This window comes from Procambarus clarkii, chromosome 4 (genome assembly GCF_040958095.1).
Source record: "Procambarus clarkii isolate CNS0578487 chromosome 4, FALCON_Pclarkii_2.0, whole genome shotgun sequence".
NCBI classification, from domain to species: domain Eukaryota; kingdom Metazoa; phylum Arthropoda; class Malacostraca; order Decapoda; family Cambaridae; genus Procambarus; species Procambarus clarkii.
This window is the reverse complement of record NC_091153.1, coordinates 34134070-34152896: the sequence shown is the minus strand read 5'-3', so window position 1 is coordinate 34152896 and position 18827 is coordinate 34134070. Positions and strand designations below refer to the sequence as shown.

The 18827-nt window shown below is 48.2% G+C and overlaps 1 protein-coding gene across 2 annotated transcripts in view; it reads right to left on the bottom strand.

Annotated features, from left to right (window-relative positions):
• Positions 1–18827, bottom strand: part of LOC123750880 (beta-1,3-glucan-binding protein) — a 128111-nt gene that overhangs the window by 39131 nt on the left and 70153 nt on the right. For both annotated transcript variants that reach the window (XR_011229947.1, XM_069333364.1), the window contains exons 6-7: positions 7499–7554; positions 5283–5360 (exon numbers count right to left, since the gene is read on the bottom strand). Coding sequence is in view for 1 of the 2 variants with exons in the window: in XM_069333364.1 (XP_069189465.1) it covers positions 5283–5360; positions 7499–7554 (134 nt within the window). In the remaining variant the exon portion in view is untranslated. The remainder of the gene's footprint in view (positions 1–5282; positions 5361–7498; positions 7555–18827) is intronic.

Here is an 18827-nt window from a genome sequence, read left to right as displayed (position 1 = left end):
ATGTGCTCACACTAAACTTTGGAATTGGGGTAAAGTGCATGTCAGGGTTTTCGGAAGATGATTTTCTGCTACCACCCACACACTAAGCACTCACCACCACCCACACACTCAGTCATCACCTCCACCCACACACTCACTATTCACCTCCATCCACACACTCAGTACTCACCGCTACCCACACACTCACTATTCACCTCCACCCACACACTCAACATTCACCTCCACCCACACACTTAATATTCACCTCCATCCACACACTCAGTACTCACCGCCACCCACACACTCACTATTCACCTCCACCCACACACTCAACATTCACCGCTACCCACACACTCACTATTCACCTCCACCCACACACTCACTATTCACCTCCACCCACACACTCAACATTCACCTCCACCCACACACTTAATATTCACCTCCATCCACACACTCAGTACTCACCGCCACCCACACACTCAGTACTCACCGCCACCCACACACTCAGTACTCACCGCCATCAACACACTCACTACTCACCTCCACCCACACACTCACTATTCACCTCCATCCACACACTCAGTACTCACCGCTACCCACACACTCAGTACTCACCGCCACCCACACACTCAGTACTCACCGCCACCCACACACTCACTACTCACCTCCACCCACACACTCACTACTCACCTCCATCCACACACTCAGTACTCACCTCCACCCACACACTCAGTACTCACCTCCTCCCACACACTCACTACTCACCTCCATCCACACACTCAGTACTCACCGCCACCCACACACTCACTACTCACCTCCACCCACACACTCAGTACTCACCGCCACCCACACACTCACTATTCACCTCCATCCACACACTCAGTACTCACCTCCACCCACACACTCAATATTCACCTCCATCCACATACTCACTATTCACCTTCATCCACACACTCACTATTCACCTCCATCCACACACTCACTATTCACCTCCACCCACACACTCAGTACTCACCTCCTCCCACACACTCACTATTCACCTCCACCCACACCCTCAATATTCACCACCACCCACACACTCAGTACTCACCTCCACCCACACACTCACTATTCACCTCCACCCACACACTCAATATTCACCTCCACCCACACACTTAATATTCACCTCCACCCACACACTCAATATTCACCTCCACCCACACACTCAATATTCACCTCCACCCACACACTCAATATTCACCTCCACCCACACACTCACTACTCATCTCCACCCACACACTCAGTACTCACCGCCACCCACACACTCACTACTCACCTCCACCCACACACTCAGTACTCACCGCCACCCACAAACTCACTATTCACCTCCACCCACACACTCAATATTGACCTCCACCCATACACTCAGTACTCACCGCCACCCACACACTCACTATTCACCTCCACCCACACACTCAGTACTCACCGCCACCCACACACTCACTATTCACCTCCACCCACACACTCAATATTCACCTCCACCCACACACTCAATATTCACCTCCACCCACACACTCAATATTCACCTCCACCCACACACTCAATATTCACCTCCACCCACACACTCAGTACTCACCGCCACCCACACACTCACTATTCACCTCCACCCACACACTCAATATTCACCTCCACCTACACACTCAATATTCACCTCCACCCACACACTCAATATTCACCTCCACCCACATACTCAATATTCACCTCCACCCACACACTCAATATTCACCTCGACCCACACACTCAATATTCACCTCCACCCACACACTCACTATTCACCTCCACCCACACACTCACTATTCACCTCCACCCACACACTCAATATTCACCGCCATCCACACACTCACTATTCACCTCCACCCACGCACTCACTATTCACCTCCACCCACACACTCAGTACTCACTTCCACCCACACAATCACTATTCACCTCCACCCACACACTCACTATTCACCTCCACCCACACTCTCAATATTCACCTCCACCCACACACTCAATATTCACCGCCATCCACACACTCACTATTCACCTCCACCCACAAAGTCAATATTCACCGCCATCCACACACTCACTATTCACCTCCACCCACACACTCAATATTCACCTCCACCCACACACTCACTATTCACCTCCACCCACACACTTAATATTCACCTCCACCCACACACTCAATATTCACCGCCATCCACACACTCACTATTCACCTCCACCCACACACTCAATATTCACCTCCACCCACACACTCACTATTCACCTCCACCCACACACTCACTATTCACCTCCACCCACACACTCAATATTCACCGCCATCCACACACTCACTATTCACCTCCACCCACACACTCACTATTCACCTCCACCCACACACTCAATATTCACCTCCACCCACACACTCAATATTCACCTCCACCCACACACTCAATATTCACCTCCACCCACACACTCACTATTCACCTCCACCCACACACTCAATATTCACCTCCACCCACACACTCAATATTCACCTCCACCCACACACTCAATATTCACCTCCACCCACACACTCACTATTCACCTCCACCCACACACGCACTATTCACCTCCACCCACACACTCACTATTCACCTCCACCCACACACTCACTATTCACCTCCACCCACACACTCACTATTCACCTCCACCCACACACTCAATATTCACCTCCACCCACACACTCAATATTCACCTCCACCCACACACTCACTATTCACCGCCATCCACACACTCACTATTCACCTCCACCCACACACTCACTATTCACCTCCACCCACACACTCACTATTCACCTCCACCCACACACTCAATATTCACCTCCACCCACACACTCAATATTCACCTCCACCCACACACTCAATATTCACCTCCACCCACACACTCAAGAAGACATGAAAGTTGTAGCATTAAATATTATGATAGATATCGTGAGGAGACATTCACATATGGGACTAATAGAACAAGAACCCGGCAATGTGATGTTATAGTGGCCAGAATACTCCTGGGATATAGACGTATCTGGCAGCTTCCTCAAAACACAAATGTCGAGTACACAATGTGTCAACTTTGTGAAAGAGAAAACATGCACTCCCTTGAACATTATATTGTAGAATGTCCCATATTGACTGACTTTCGACTTCCTGGGCTGAGGTATGCTGAACTCTGTAACTACTACATGAGTGCTGTAACACTTGATGATATATTGGACTTGTACCCTAGATTGACCATGTAATGTATCACTTATACAATGTATGTGATGTAACTATATAACATGAACTTGTAAAAGCACCTTAATTACCTTCAGTGATTAAGTGCTTAATTGCACACTGTTTTCTCTATCAGCTATGTCACCCTGTCAGAGTAAAAGAGACAAATGTGTGTGTGTACATATGTATATGTACGTATATGTGTGTGTATGTATGTGTATAAGGTATATGTGAAAGCTGATCAGAATTACATTTCACTTTTCTTATTGCATATTAATGACTCTATGTAAAAGACACATCAAACACCTTATGTAGGGCATACATAAATCTGTGCATCTATGTATTACGTATGTAGGTTAGCTTAGCATTTTAAAAGCACCGAATCACTTTCTGTGGTTGATTGTTTAATAAATCCCTGAAGTATTAGTTTAACAAATCTCTAACCCTGTCCATGGAGGACAAAAGAAAATGTATATATTCTGGTTAGCATTGTAAATGGGTGGCAACGTCTGTGGTAGAAAATAATAATAATTAAAAAAAACACTCAATACTAACCTCCACCCACACTCTCAGTACTCACATCCACCAACACACTCAGTACTCACAGCTAACTACACACTCAGTACTCACCTCCACCTAGACATTCAGTACTCACCTCCACCCACACACTCAGTATTCAACTCAACCCACACACTCAGTACTCACCTCCACCCACACACTGAGTACTTACCTCCACCCACACACTCTGTCCTCACCACCTCCCACACAATCAGTACTCTCCTTCACCCACACAATCAGTACTCACCTCCACCAACACACTCAGTACTCACCGCCACCCACACAATCAGTACTCACCTCCAACCACACACTCAGTACTCACATCCTCCCACACACTCAGTACTCACCTCCTCCCACACACTCAGTACTCACCGCCACCCACACATTCAGTACTCACCTCCTCCCACACACTCAGTACTCACCGCCACCCACGCACTCAGTACTCACATCCTCCCACACACTCAGTACTCACATCCACCCACACACTTAGTACTTACCTCCACCCCACGCACTCAGTTCTCACGTTCACCCACACACTCAGTACTCACCTTCACCCACACACTCTGTACTCACCTCCACCTACTCACTCAGTACTCACCTCCACCCACACACTCAGTACTCACCTCCTCCCACACACTCAGTACTCACCTCTACTTCACTTTCAGAGTTCTCTTCCACCCACACACTCAGTACTCACCTCCTCCCTCACACTCAGAACTCACTTCCATCCACACACTCAGTACTCCCCTTCACCCACACACTCAGTACTCATCTTCACCCACACCCTCAGTACTCACCTCCTCCCACACACTCAGTACTCCCCTTCACCCACACACTCAGTACTCCCCTTCACCCACACACTCAGTACTCATCTTCACCCACACCCTCAGTACTCACCTCCTCCCACACACTCAGTACTCCCCTCCACCCACACACTCAGTTCTCACCCGCACCCACACCCTCAGTACTCACCTCCACCAGCACCCTCAGTACTTACCTCCACCCACACACTCAGTTCTCACCCACACACTCAGTACTCATCTTCACCCACACACTCAGTGCTCACTTTCACTCACACCCTAAGTACTTACCTCCTCCCACACACTCAGTACTCACCTTCACCCACACACTCAGTACTCACCTTCACCCACACTCTCAGTACTCACCTTCACCAACATACTCAATACTCACCTTCACCCACACACTCAGTACTCACCTTCACCCACATACTCAGTACTCATCTTCTCCCACACACTCAGTACTCACCTTCCTCCACATACTCAGTTCTCACCTTCTCCCACACACTCAGTACTCACCTTCACCCACATACTCAGTACTCATCTTCTCCCACACACTCAGTACTCACCTTCCTCCACATACTCAGTTCTCACCTTCTCCCACACACTCAGTACTCATCTTCACCCACATACTCAGTATTCACCTTCACCCACATACTCAATACTCAGCTTCACCCACAAACTCAGTACTCACCTCGAGACTCAACAATGTCAATCTCGCCACTTGCAGGCCATCCACCATATTGCGAGTCCTTGGGCAGGAGCCAGATAGCTGCAGGGGAGATGTTCACATGTATATTCATAAAATGTTCACATGTATATTCATAAAATGTTCCTATGTATATTCATAAATGTTCACATGTATATTCATAAATGTTCACATGGATATTCATAAATGTTCACATGTATATTCATAAATGTTCACATGTATATTCATAAATGTTCAAATGTATATTCATAAAATGTTCACATGTATATTCATAAATGTTCACATGTATATTCATAAATGTTCACATGGATATTCATAAATGTTCACATGTATATTCTTTCTTGTTTACATGCATATTCATAAATGTTCACATGTATATTCATAAATGTTCACATGTATATTCATACATGTTCACATGTATATTCATACATGTTCACATGTATATTCATAAACGTTCACATGTTTTCATAAATGTTCACATGTATATTCATACATGTTCACATGTATGTTCATACATGTTCACATGTATATTCAATTATAAAAATTTTGTGTGACTTAAAATAATAACCTGGCAGACCACACCTGTCACTCACCTGGCCACACCTGCCACTCGCCTGGCGACACCTGCCACTCACCTGGACACACCTGCCAGTCTCCTGGCCACACCTGCAACTCAACTGGCCACACCTGCCACTCACCTGGCCACACATGGCCACACCTGCCTACTCCACCCATTCACCTGGTCTCGGAAAGCCTTTGGCACAGTACCCCATAAAAGGTTGATGCATAAGCTGGAGAAACAGACAGGAGTAACTGGTAGGGTCTCCAGTGGATAAGGGAGTACCTAAGCAATAGGAAGCAGAGAGTTATAGTGAGGGGTGAGACCTCAGAATGGCGTGAAGTCACCAGTGGAGTCCCACAGGGCTCTGTGCTTGGACCTATCCTGTTTCTGATATAAGTAAATAATCTCCCAGAGGGTATAGACTCATTCCTCTCAATGTTTGCTGACGACGCCAAAATTATGAGAAGGATTAAGACAGAGGAGGACAGCTTGAGGCTTCAAGAAGACCTGGACAAGCTGCAGGAATGGTCGAACAAATGGATGTTAGAATTTAACCCAAGCAAATTTAATGTAATGAAGATAGGGGTAGGAAGCAGGAGACCAGATACAAGGTATCACTTGGGAGATGAAATACTTCAAGAGTCAGAGAGAGAGAAAGACCTGGGGGTTGATATCACGCCAGACCTGTCCCCTGAAGCTCATATCAAGAGGATAACATCAGCAGCATATGCCAGGTTGGCTAACATAAGAACGGCCTTTAGAAACTTGTGTAAGGAATCTTTTAGAACATTATATACCACATATGTCAGACCAATCCTGGAGTATGCGGCTCCAGCATGGAGTCCATATCTAGTCAAGCATAAGACTAAACTGGAAAAGGTTCAAAGGTTTGCCACCAGACTAGTACCCGAGCTGAGAGGTATGAGCTACGAGGAGAGACTACGGGAATTGAACCTCACTTCGTTGGAAGACAGAAGAGTTAGGGGGGACATGATCACCACATTCAAGATTCTCAAGGGAATCGACAGGGTTGATAAAGACAGGCTATTTAACACAAGGGGCACACGCACAAGGGGACACAGGTGGAAACTGAGTGTCCAAATGAGCCACAGAGATATTAGAAACACCTTTTTTAGTGTCAGAGTGGTTGACAAATGGAATGCATTAGGAAGCAATGTGGTGGAGGCTGACTCCATACACAGTTTCAAGTGTAGATATGATAGAGCCTAATAGGCTCAGGAACCTGTACACCTGTTGATTGACGGTTGAGAGGCGGGACCAAAGAACCAGAGCTCAACCCCCGCAAGCACAACTAGGTGAGTACCTGCCATTCACCTGGCCACACATGGCCATATCCGCCCACTCCTGCAATTCACCTGGTCACACCTGCCACTCACCTGGCCACACATGGTCACACCTGCCACTCACCTGGCCACACCTGCTACTCACCTGGCCACACCTGCCACTCACCTGGCCACACCTGCCACTCACCAGGCCACACCGGCCTCTCACCTGGCCACACCTGCCACTCACCTGGCCACTCACCTGGCCACACCTGCCACTCACCTGGCTACACATGGCCACACCTGCCACTCACCTGGCCACACCTGCCACTCACCTGGCCACACCTGTCACTCACCTGGCCACAACCAGTCTCCTCGGGGCATCTTGGCGCGGACCTCCACCCGACCATACCTGGGGGGGGAAGGTGACATGACCATTATGGCCTCAACATTACATTGCAACATCAGTCTAAATCAACGTAATAACTTGCCATGCAACACAAAAACTTCCCTATAAACTTGCAACAATATTGAAAATTGCTCCAACTTATTTTGCTTCACAATGTATAACTATAATATATAATATTATAATTATAAATGAAATTATAGCTTGGAATTATAATATTAAAATTATAATTGGTAGTATACATTGGAATTATAATAAAACTTATCACTGATTTAATTTTGTTTATAAACGAGAAATCTCGCTTACCAAAATAATTTACAAAAATGTGCAAACATTTAGTGGTCCTGCAATTACCCGTCACCTGGCCTCATCCCTACACCTGGAGGGATGAGGCATAACACGAAACAATGGGTGTAATATTTTGTAAGTTAAAGGGAAGAATGGAAGTAACTGCAAAGGGCCTATTGGCCCATATTTCTTGATGCTTCTATATTGGAGCGGAGTCTTGAAGTGGGTCGAATATAGTTGTGCATTAATTGGCTGTTGATTGCTGGTGTCGACTTCTTAATGTGTAGTGCCTCGCAGATATCTAGCCGCCTGCTATCGCTGTATCTATCGATGATTTCTGTGTTTTTTGTTAAGACTTCTCTGGTGATGGTCTGGTTGTGGGAAGAGATTATATGTTCCTTAATGGACCCCTGTTGCTTATGCATCGTTAATCGCCTGGAAAGAGATGTTGATGTCTTGCCTATATACTGAATTCTTTAAAGCTTACAGTCCCCAAGTGGGCATTTGAAGGCATAGACGACATTGGTCTCTTTTAAAGCGTTCTGCTTTGTGTCTGGAGAGTTTCTCATGAGAAGGTTGGCCGTTTTCTTGGTTTTATAGTTGATCGTCAATTGTATCTTCTGATTTTTGTCTGTAGGGATAACGTTTCTATTAACAATATCTTTCAGGGCCCTTTTATCCGTTTTATGAACTGTGGAAAAGAAGTTCCTGTAAAATAGTCTAATAGGGGGTGCAGGTGTTGTGTTAGTTGTCTCTTCAGAGGTTGCATGGCGTTTCACCTTCCTTCTTATGATGTCTTCAACGAAACCATTGGAGAAGCCGTTGTTGACTAGGACCTGCCTTACCCTACAAAGTTCTTCATCGACTTGCTTCCATCCTGAGCTGTGGCTGAGAGCACGGTCGACATAAGCGTTAACGACACTCCTCTTGTACCTGTCTGGGCAGTCACTGTTGGCATTGAGGCACATTCCTATGTTTGTTTCCTTAGTGTAGACTGCAGTGTGGAAACCTCCGCTTCTTTCCATGACTGTTACATCTAGAAAGTGCAGCTTCCCATCCTTCTCCATCTCGTAATTGAAGCGCAACAGAATTCCGCTCAAATGCCTCCTTCAGCTCCTGCAGATGGATGACATCAGGTACCTGTGTAAAAATGTCGTCGACATACCTGCAGTATATGGTCGGTTTCAAGTTCATGTCGACTAAGACCTTTTGTTCGATGGTACCCATGTAGAAGTTCGCAAACAGGACACCTAGGGGAGAACCCATGGCGACCCCATCTACTTGCTTATACATGTGCCCATCCGGGCTCAAGAATATAAATATATATATATATATATATATATATATATATATATATATATATATATATATATATATATATATATATATATATATATATATATATATATATATATATAACTGAAAACTCACACCCCAGAAGTGACTCGAACCCATACTCCCAGGAGCAACGCAACTGGTATGTACAAGACGCCTTAATCCACTTGACCATCACGACCGGACATAATGAGGTGATAGCCGAGGCTATTTGAACCACCCCACCGCCGGCACTCGGATAGTAATCTTGGGCATAGCATTTTACCAAATCACCTCATTCTTTGGGGCACACGTGAGGAACACAAATGCGAACAAGCCTGAATGGTCCCCAGGACAAAGTGCAACTGAAAACTCACACCCCAGAAGTGACTCGAACCCATACTCCCAGGAGCAACGCAACTGGTATGTACAAGACGCCTTAATCCACTTGACCATCACGACCGGACATAATGAGGTGATAGCCGAGGCTATTTGAACCACCCCACCGCCGGCACTCGGATAGTAATCTTGGGCATAGCATTTTACCAAATCACCTCATTCTTTGGGGCACACGTGAGGAACACAAATGCGAACAAGCCTGAATGGTCCCCAGGACAAAGTGCAACTGAAAACTCACACCCCAGAAGTGACTCGAACCCATACTCCCAGGAGCAACGCAACTGGTATGTACAAGACGCCTTAATCCACTTGACCATCACGACCGGACATAATGAGGTGATAGCCGAGGCTATTTGAACCACCCCACCGCCGGCACTCGGATAGTAATCTTGGGCATAGCATTTTACCAAATCACCTCATTCTTTGGGGCACACGTGAGGAACACAAATGCGAACAAGCCTGAATGGTCCCCAGGACAAAGTGCAACTGAAAACTCACACCCCAGAAGTGACTCGAACCCATACTCCCAGGAGCAACGCAACTGGTATGTACAAGACGCCTTAATCCACTTGACCATCACGACCGGACATAATGAGGTGATAGCCGAGGCTATTTGAACCACCCCACCGCCGGCACTCGGATAGTAATCTTGGGCATAGCATTTTACCAAATCACCTCATTCTTTGGGGCACACGTGAGGAACACAAATGCGAACAAGCCTGAATGGTCCCCAGGACAAAGTGCAACTGAAAACTCACACCCCAGAAGTGACTCGAACCCATACTCCCAGGAGCAACGCAACTGGTATGTACAAGACGCCTTAATCCACTTGACCATCACGACCGGACATAATGAGGTGATAGCCGAGGCTATTTGAACCACCCCACCGCCGGCACTCGGATAGTAATCTTGGGCATAGCATTTTACCAAATCACCTCATTCTTTGGGGCACACGTGAGGAACACAAATGCGAACAAGCCTGAATGGTCCCCAGGACAAAGTGCAACTGAAAACTCACACCCCAGAAGTGACTCGAACCCATACTCCCAGGAGCAACGCAACTGGTATGTACAAGACGCCTTAATCCACTTGACCATCACGACCGGACATAATGAGGTGATAGCCGAGGCTATTTGAACCACCCCACCGCCGGCACTCGGATAGTAATCTTGGGCATAGCATTTTACCAAATCACCTCATTCTTTGGGGCACACGTGAGGAACACAAATGCGAACAAGCCTGAATGGTCCCCAGGACAAAGTGCAACTGAAAACTCACACCCCAGAAGTGACTCGAACCCATACTCCCAGGAGCAACGCAACTGGTATGTACAAGACGCCTTAATCCACTTGACCATCACGACCGGACATAATGAGGTGATAGCCGAGGCTATTTGAACCACCCCACCGCCGGCACTCGGATAGTAATCTTGGGCATAGCATTTTACCAAATCACCTCATTCTTTGGGGCACACGTGAGGAACACAAATGCGAACAAGCCTGAATGGTCCCCAGGACAAAGTGCAACTGAAAACTCACACCCCAGAAGTGACTCGAACCCATACTCCCAGGAGCAACGCAACTGGTATGTACAAGACGCCTTAATCCACTTGACCATCACGACCGGACATAATGAGGTGATAGCCGAGGCTATTTGAACCACCCCACCGCCGGCACTCGGATAGTAATCTTGGGCATAGCATTTTACCAAATCACCTCATTCTTTGGGGCACACGTGAGGAACACAAATGCGAACAAGCCTGAATGGTCCCCAGGACAAAGTGCAACTGAAAACTCACACCCCAGAAGTGACTCGAACCCATACTCCCAGGAGCAACGCAACTGGTATGTACAAGACGCCTTAATCCACTTGACCATCACGACCGGACATAATGAGGTGATAGCCGAGGCTATTTGAACCACCCCACCGCCGGCACTCGGATAGTAATCTTGGGCATAGCATTTTACCAAATCACCTCATTCTTTGGGGCACACGTGAGGAACACAAATGCGAACAAGCCTGAATGGTCCCCAGGACAAAGTGCAACTGAAAACTCACACCCCAGAAGTGACTCGAACCCATACTCCCAGGAGCAACGCAACTGGTATGTACAAGACGCCTTAATCCACTTGACCATCACGACCGGACATAATGAGGTGATAGCCGAGGCTATTTGAACCACCCCACCGCCGGCACTCGGATAGTAATCTTGGGCATAGCATTTTACCAAATCACCTCATTCTTTGGGGCACACGTGAGGAACACAAATGCGAACAAGCCTGAATGGTCCCCAGGACAAAGTGCAACTGAAAACTCACACCCCAGAAGTGACTCGAACCCATACTCCCAGGAGCAACGCAACTGGTATGTACAAGACGCCTTAATCCACTTGACCATCACGACCGGACATAATGAGGTGATAGCCGAGGCTATTTGAACCACCCCACCGCCGGCACTCGGATAGTAATCTTGGGCATAGCATTTTACCAAATCACCTCATTCTTTGGGGCACACGTGAGGAACACAAATGCGAACAAGCCTGAATGGTCCCCAGGACAAAGTGCAACTGAAAACTCACACCCCAGAAGTGACTCGAACCCATACTCCCAGGAGCAACGCAACTGGTATGTACAAGACGCCTTAATCCACTTGACCATCACGACCGGACATAATGAGGTGATAGCCGAGGCTATTTGAACCACCCCACCGCCGGCACTCGGATAGTAATCTTGGGCATAGCATTTTACCAAATCACCTCATTCTTTGGGGCACACGTGAGGAACACAAATGCGAACAAGCCTGAATGGTCCCCAGGACAAAGTGCAACTGAAAACTCACACCCCAGAAGTGACTCGAACCCATACTCCCAGGAGCAACGCAACTGGTATGTACAAGACGCCTTAATCCACTTGACCATCATGACCGGACATAATGAGGTGATAGCCGAGGCTATTTGAACCACCCCACCGCCGGCACTCGAATAGTAATCTTGGGCATAGCATTTTACCAAATCACCTCATTCTTTGGGGCACACGTGAGGAACACAAATGCGAACAAGCCTGAATGGTCCCCAGGACAAAGTGCAACTAAAAACTCACACCCCAGAAGTGACTCGAACCCATACTCCCAGGAGCAACGCAACTGGTATGTACAAGACGCCTTAATCCACTTGACCATCACGACCGGACATAATGAGGTGATAGCCGAGGCTATTTGAACCACCCCACCGCCGGCACTCGGATAGTAATCTTGGGCATAGCATTTTACCAAATCACCTCATTCTTTGGGGCACACGTGAGGAACACAAATGCGAACAAGCCTGAATGGTCCCCAGGACAAAGTGCAACTGAAAACTCACACCCCAGAAGTGACTCGAACCCATACTCCCAGGAGCAACGCAAGTGGTATGTACAAGACGCCTTAATCCACTTGACCATCACGACCGGACATAATGAGGTGATAGCCGAGGCTATTTGAACCACCCCACCGCCGGCACTCGGATAGTAATCTTGGGCATAGCATTTTACCAAATCACCTCATTCTTTGGGGCACACGTGAGGAACACAAATGCGAACAAGCCTGAATGGTCCCCAGGACAAAGTGCAACTGAAAACTCACACCCCAGAAGTGACTCGAACCCATACTCCCAGGAGCAACGCAACTGGTATGTACAAGACGCCTTAATCCACTTGACCATCACGACCGGACATAATGAGGTGATAGCCGAGGCTATTTGAACCACCCCACCGCCGGCACTCGGATAGTAATCTTGGGCATAGCATTTTACCAAATCACCTCATTCTTTGGGGCACACATGAGGAACACAAATGCGAACAAGCCTGAATGGTCCCCAGGACAAAGTGCAACTGAAAACTCACACCCCAGAAGTGACTCGAACCCATACTCCCAGGAGCAACGCAACTGGTATGTACAAGACGCCTTAATCCACTTGACCATCACGACCGGACTTAATGAGGTGATAGCCGAAGCTATTTGAACCACCCCACCGCCGGCACTCGGATAGTAATCTTGGGCATAGCATTTTACCAAATCACCTCATTCTTTGGGGCACACGTGAGGAACACAAATGCGAACAAGCCTGAATGGTCCCCAGGACAAAGTGCAACTGAAAACTCACACCCCAGAAGTGACTCGAACCCATACTCCCAGGAGCAACGCAACTGGTATGTACAAGACGCCTTAATCCACTTGACCATCACGACCGGACATAATGAGGTGATAGCCGAGGCTATTTGAACCACCCCACCGCCGGCACTCGGATAGTAATCTTGGGCATAGCATTTTACCAAATCACCTCATTCTTTGGGGCACACGTGAGGAACACAAATGCGAACAAGCCTGAATGGTCCCCAGGACAAAGTGCAACTGAAAACTCACACCCCAGAAGTGACTCGAACCCATACTCCCAGGAGCAACGCAACTGGTATGTACAAGACGCCTTAATCCACTTGACCATCACGACCGGACATAATGAGGTGATAGCCGAGGCTATTTGAACCACCCCACCGCCGGCACTCGGATAGTAATCTTGGGCATAGCATTTTACCAAATCACCTCATTCTTTGGGGCACACGTGAGGAACACAAATGCGAACAAGCCTGAATGGTCCCCAGGACAAAGTGCAACTGAAAACTCACACCCCAGAAGTGACTCGAACCCATACTCCCAGGAGCAACGCAACTGGTATGTACAAGACGCCTTAATCCACTTGACCATCACTGACCGGACATAATGAGGTGATAGCCGAGGCTATTTGAACCACCCCACCGCCGGCACTCGGAATAGTAATCTTGGGCATAGCATTTTACCAAATCACCTCATTCTTTGGGGCACACGTGAGGAACACAAATGCGAACAAGCCTGAATGGTCCCCAGGACAAAGTGCAACTAAAAACTCACACCCCAGAAGTGACTCGAACCCATACTCCCAGGAGCAACGCAACTGGTATGTACAAGACGCCTTAATCCACTTGACCATCACGACCGGACATAATGAGGTGATAGCCGAGGCTATTTGAACCACCCCACCGCCGGCACTCGGATAGTAATCTTGGGCATAGCATTTTACCAAATCACCTCATTCTTTGGGGCACACGTGAGGAACACAAATGCGAACAAGCCTGAATGTTCCCCAGGACAAAGTGCAACTGAAAACTCACACCCCAGAAGTGACTCGAACCCATACTCCCAGGAGCAACGCAAGTGGTATGTACAAGACGCCTTAATCCACTTGACCATCACGACCGGACATAATGAGGTGATAGCCGAGGCTATTTGAACCACCCCACCGCCGGCACTCGGATAGTAATCTTGGGCATAGCATTTTACCAAATCACCTCATTCTTTGGGGCACACGTGAGGAACACAAATGCGAACAAGCCTGAATGGTCCCCAGGACAAAGTGCAACTGAAAACTCACACCCCAGAAGTGACTCGAACCCATACTCCCAGGAGCAACGCAACTGGTATGTACAAGACGCCTTAATCCACTTGACCATCACGACCGGACATAATGAGGTGATAGCCGAGGCTATTTGAACCACCCCACCGCCGGCACTCGGATAGTAATCTTGGGCATAGCATTTTACCAAATCACCTCATTCTTTGGGGCACACAGTGAGGAACACAAATGCGAACAAGCCTGAATGGTCCCCAGGACAAAGTGCAACTGAAAACTCACACCCCAGAAGTGACTCGAACCCATACTCCCAGGAGCAACGCAACTGGTATGTACAAGACGCCTTAATCCACTTGACCATCACGACCGGACATTAATGAGGTGATAGCCGAGGCTATTTGAACCACCCCACCGCCGGCACTCGGATAGTAATCTTGGGCATAGCATTTTACCAAATCACCTCATTCTTTGGGGCACACGTGAGGAACACAAATGCGAACAAGCCTGAATGGTCCCCAGGACAAAGTGCAACTGAAAACTCACACCCCAGAAGTGACTCGAACCCATACTCCCAGGAGCAACGCAACTGGTATGTACAAGACGCCTTAATCCACTTGACCATCACGACCGGACATAATGAGGTGATAGCCGAGGCTATTTGAACCACCCCACCGCCGGCACTCGGATAGTAATCTTGGGCATAGCATTTTACCAAATCACCTCATTCTTTGGGGCACACGTGAGGAACACAAATGCGAACAAGCCTGAATGGTCCCCAGGACAAAGTGCAACTGAAAACTCACACCCCAGAAGTGACTCGAACCCATACTCCCAGGAGCAACGCAACTGGTATGTACAAGACGCCTTAATCCACTTGACCATCACGACCGGACATAATTAGGTGATAGCCGAGGCTATTTGAACCACCCCACCGCCGGCACTCGGATAGTAATCTTGGGCATAGCATTTTACCAAATCACCTCATTCTTTGGGGCACACGTGAGGAACACAAATGCGAACAAGCCTGAATGGTCCCCAGGACAAAGTGCAACTGAAAACTCACACCCCAGAAGTGACTCGAACCCATACTCCCAGGAGCAACGCAACTGGTATGTACAAGACGCCTTAATCCACTTGACCATCACGACCGGACATAATGAGGTGATAGCCGAGGCTATTTGAACCACCCCACCGCCGGCACTCGGATAGTAATCTTGGGCATAGCATTTTACCAAATCACCTCATTCTTTGGGGCACACGTGAGGAACACAAATGCGAACAAGCCTGAATGGTCCCCAGGACAAAGTGCAACTGAAAACTCACACCCCAGAAGTGACTCGAACCCATACTCCCAGGAGCAACGCAACTGGTATGTACAAGACGCCTTAATCCACTTGACCATCACGACCGGACATAATGAGGTGATAGCCGAGGCTATTTGAACCACCCCACCGCCGGCACTCGGATAGTAATCTTGGGCATAGCATTTTACCAAATCACCTCATTCTTTGGGGCACACGTGAGGAACACAAATGCGAACAAGCCTGAATGGTCCCCAGGACAAAGTGCAACTGAAAACTCACACCCCAGAAGTGACTCGAACCCATACTCCCAGGAGCAACGCAACTGGTATGTACAAGACGCCTTAATCCACTTGACCATCACGACCGGACATAATGAGGTGATAGCCGAGGCTATTTGAACCACCCCACCGCCGGCACTCGGATAGTAATCTTGGGCATAGCATTTTACCAAATCACCTCATTCTTTGGGGCACACGTGAGGAACACAAATGCGAACAAGCCTGAATGGTCCCCAGGACAAAGTGCAACTGAAAACTCACACCCCAGAAGTGACTCGAACCCATACTCCCAGGAGCAACGCAACTGGTATGTACAAGACGCCTTAATCCACTTGACCATCACGACCGGACATAATGAGGTGATAGCCGAGGCTATTTGAACCACCCCACCGCCGGCACTCGGATAGTAATCTTGGGCATAGCATTTTACCAAATCACCTCATTCTTTGGGGCACACGTGAGGAACACAAATGCGAACAAGCCTGAATGGTCCCCAGGACAAAGTGCAACTGAAAACTCACACCCCAGAAGTGACTCGAACCCATACTCCCAGGAGCAACGCAACTGGTATGTACAAGACGCCTTAATCCACTTGACCATCACGACCGGACATAATGAGGTGATAGCCGAGGCTATTTGAACCACCCCACCGCCGGCACTCGGATAGTAATCTTGGGCATAGCATTTTACCAAATCACCTCATTCTTTGGGGCACACGTGAGGAACACAAATGCGAACAAGCCTGAATGGTCCCCAGGACAAAGTGCAACTGAAAACTCACACCCCAGAAGTGACTCGAACCCATACTCCCAGGAGCAACGCAACTGGTATGTACAAGACGCCTTAATCCACTTGACCATCACGACCGGACATAATGAGGTGATAGCCGAGGCTATTTGAACCACCCCACCGCCGGCACTCGGATAGTAATCTTGGGCATAGCATTTTACCAAATCACCTCATTCTTTGGGGCACACGTGAGGAACACAAATGCGAACAAGCCTGAATGGTCCCCAGGACAAAGTGCAACTGAAAACTCACACCCCAGAAGTGACTCGAACCCATACTCCCAGGAGCAACGCAACTGGTATGTACAAGACGCCTTAATCCACTTGACCATCACGACCGGACATAATGAGGTGATAGCCGAGGCTATTTGAACCACCCCACCGCCGGCACTCGGATAGTAATCTTGGGCATAGCATTTTACCAAATCACCTCATTCTTTGGGGCACACGTGAGGAACACAAATGCGAACAAGCCTGAATGGTCCCCAGGACAAAGTGCAACTGAAAACTCACACCCCAGAAGTGACTCGAACCCATACTCCCAGGAGCAACGCAACTGGTATGTACAAGACGCCTTAATCCACTTGACCATCACGACCGGACATAATGAGGTGATAGCCGAGGCTATTTGAACCACCCCACCGCCGGCACTCGAATAGTAATCTTGGGCATAGCATTTTACCAAATTACCTCATTCTTTGGGGCACACGTGAGGAACACAAATGCGAACAAGCCTGAATGGTCCCCAGGACAAAGTGCAACTAAAAACTCACACCCCAGAAGTGACTCGAACCCATACTCCCAGGAGCAACGCAACTGGTATGTACAAGACGCCTTAATCCACTTGACCATCACGACCGGACATAATGAGGTGATAGCCGAGGCTATTTGAACCACCCCACCGCCGGCACTCGGATAGTAATCTTGGGCATAGCATTTTACCAAATCACCTCATTCTTTGGGGCACACGTGAGGAACACAAATGCGAACAAGCCTGAATGGTCCCCAGGACAAAGTGCAACTGAAAACTCACACCCCAGAAGTGACTCGAACCCATACTCCCAGGAGCAACGCAAGTGGTATGTACAAGACGCCTTAATCCACTTGACCATCACGACCGGACATAATGAGGTGATAGCCGAGGCTATTTGAACCACCCCACCGCCGGCACTCGGATAGTAATCTTGGGCATAGCATTTTACCAAATCACCTCATTCTTTGGGGCACACGTGAGGAACACAAATGCGAACAAGCCTGAATGGTCCCCAGGACAAAGTGCAACTGAAAACTCACACCCCAGAAGTGACTCGAACCCATACTCCCAGGAGCAACGCAACTGGTATGTACAAGACGCCTTAATCCACTTGACCATCACGACCGGACATAATGAGGTGATAGCCGAGGCTATTTGAACCACCCCACCGCCGGCACTCGGATAGTAATCTTGGGCATAGCATTTTACCAAATCACCTCATTCTTTGGGGCACAC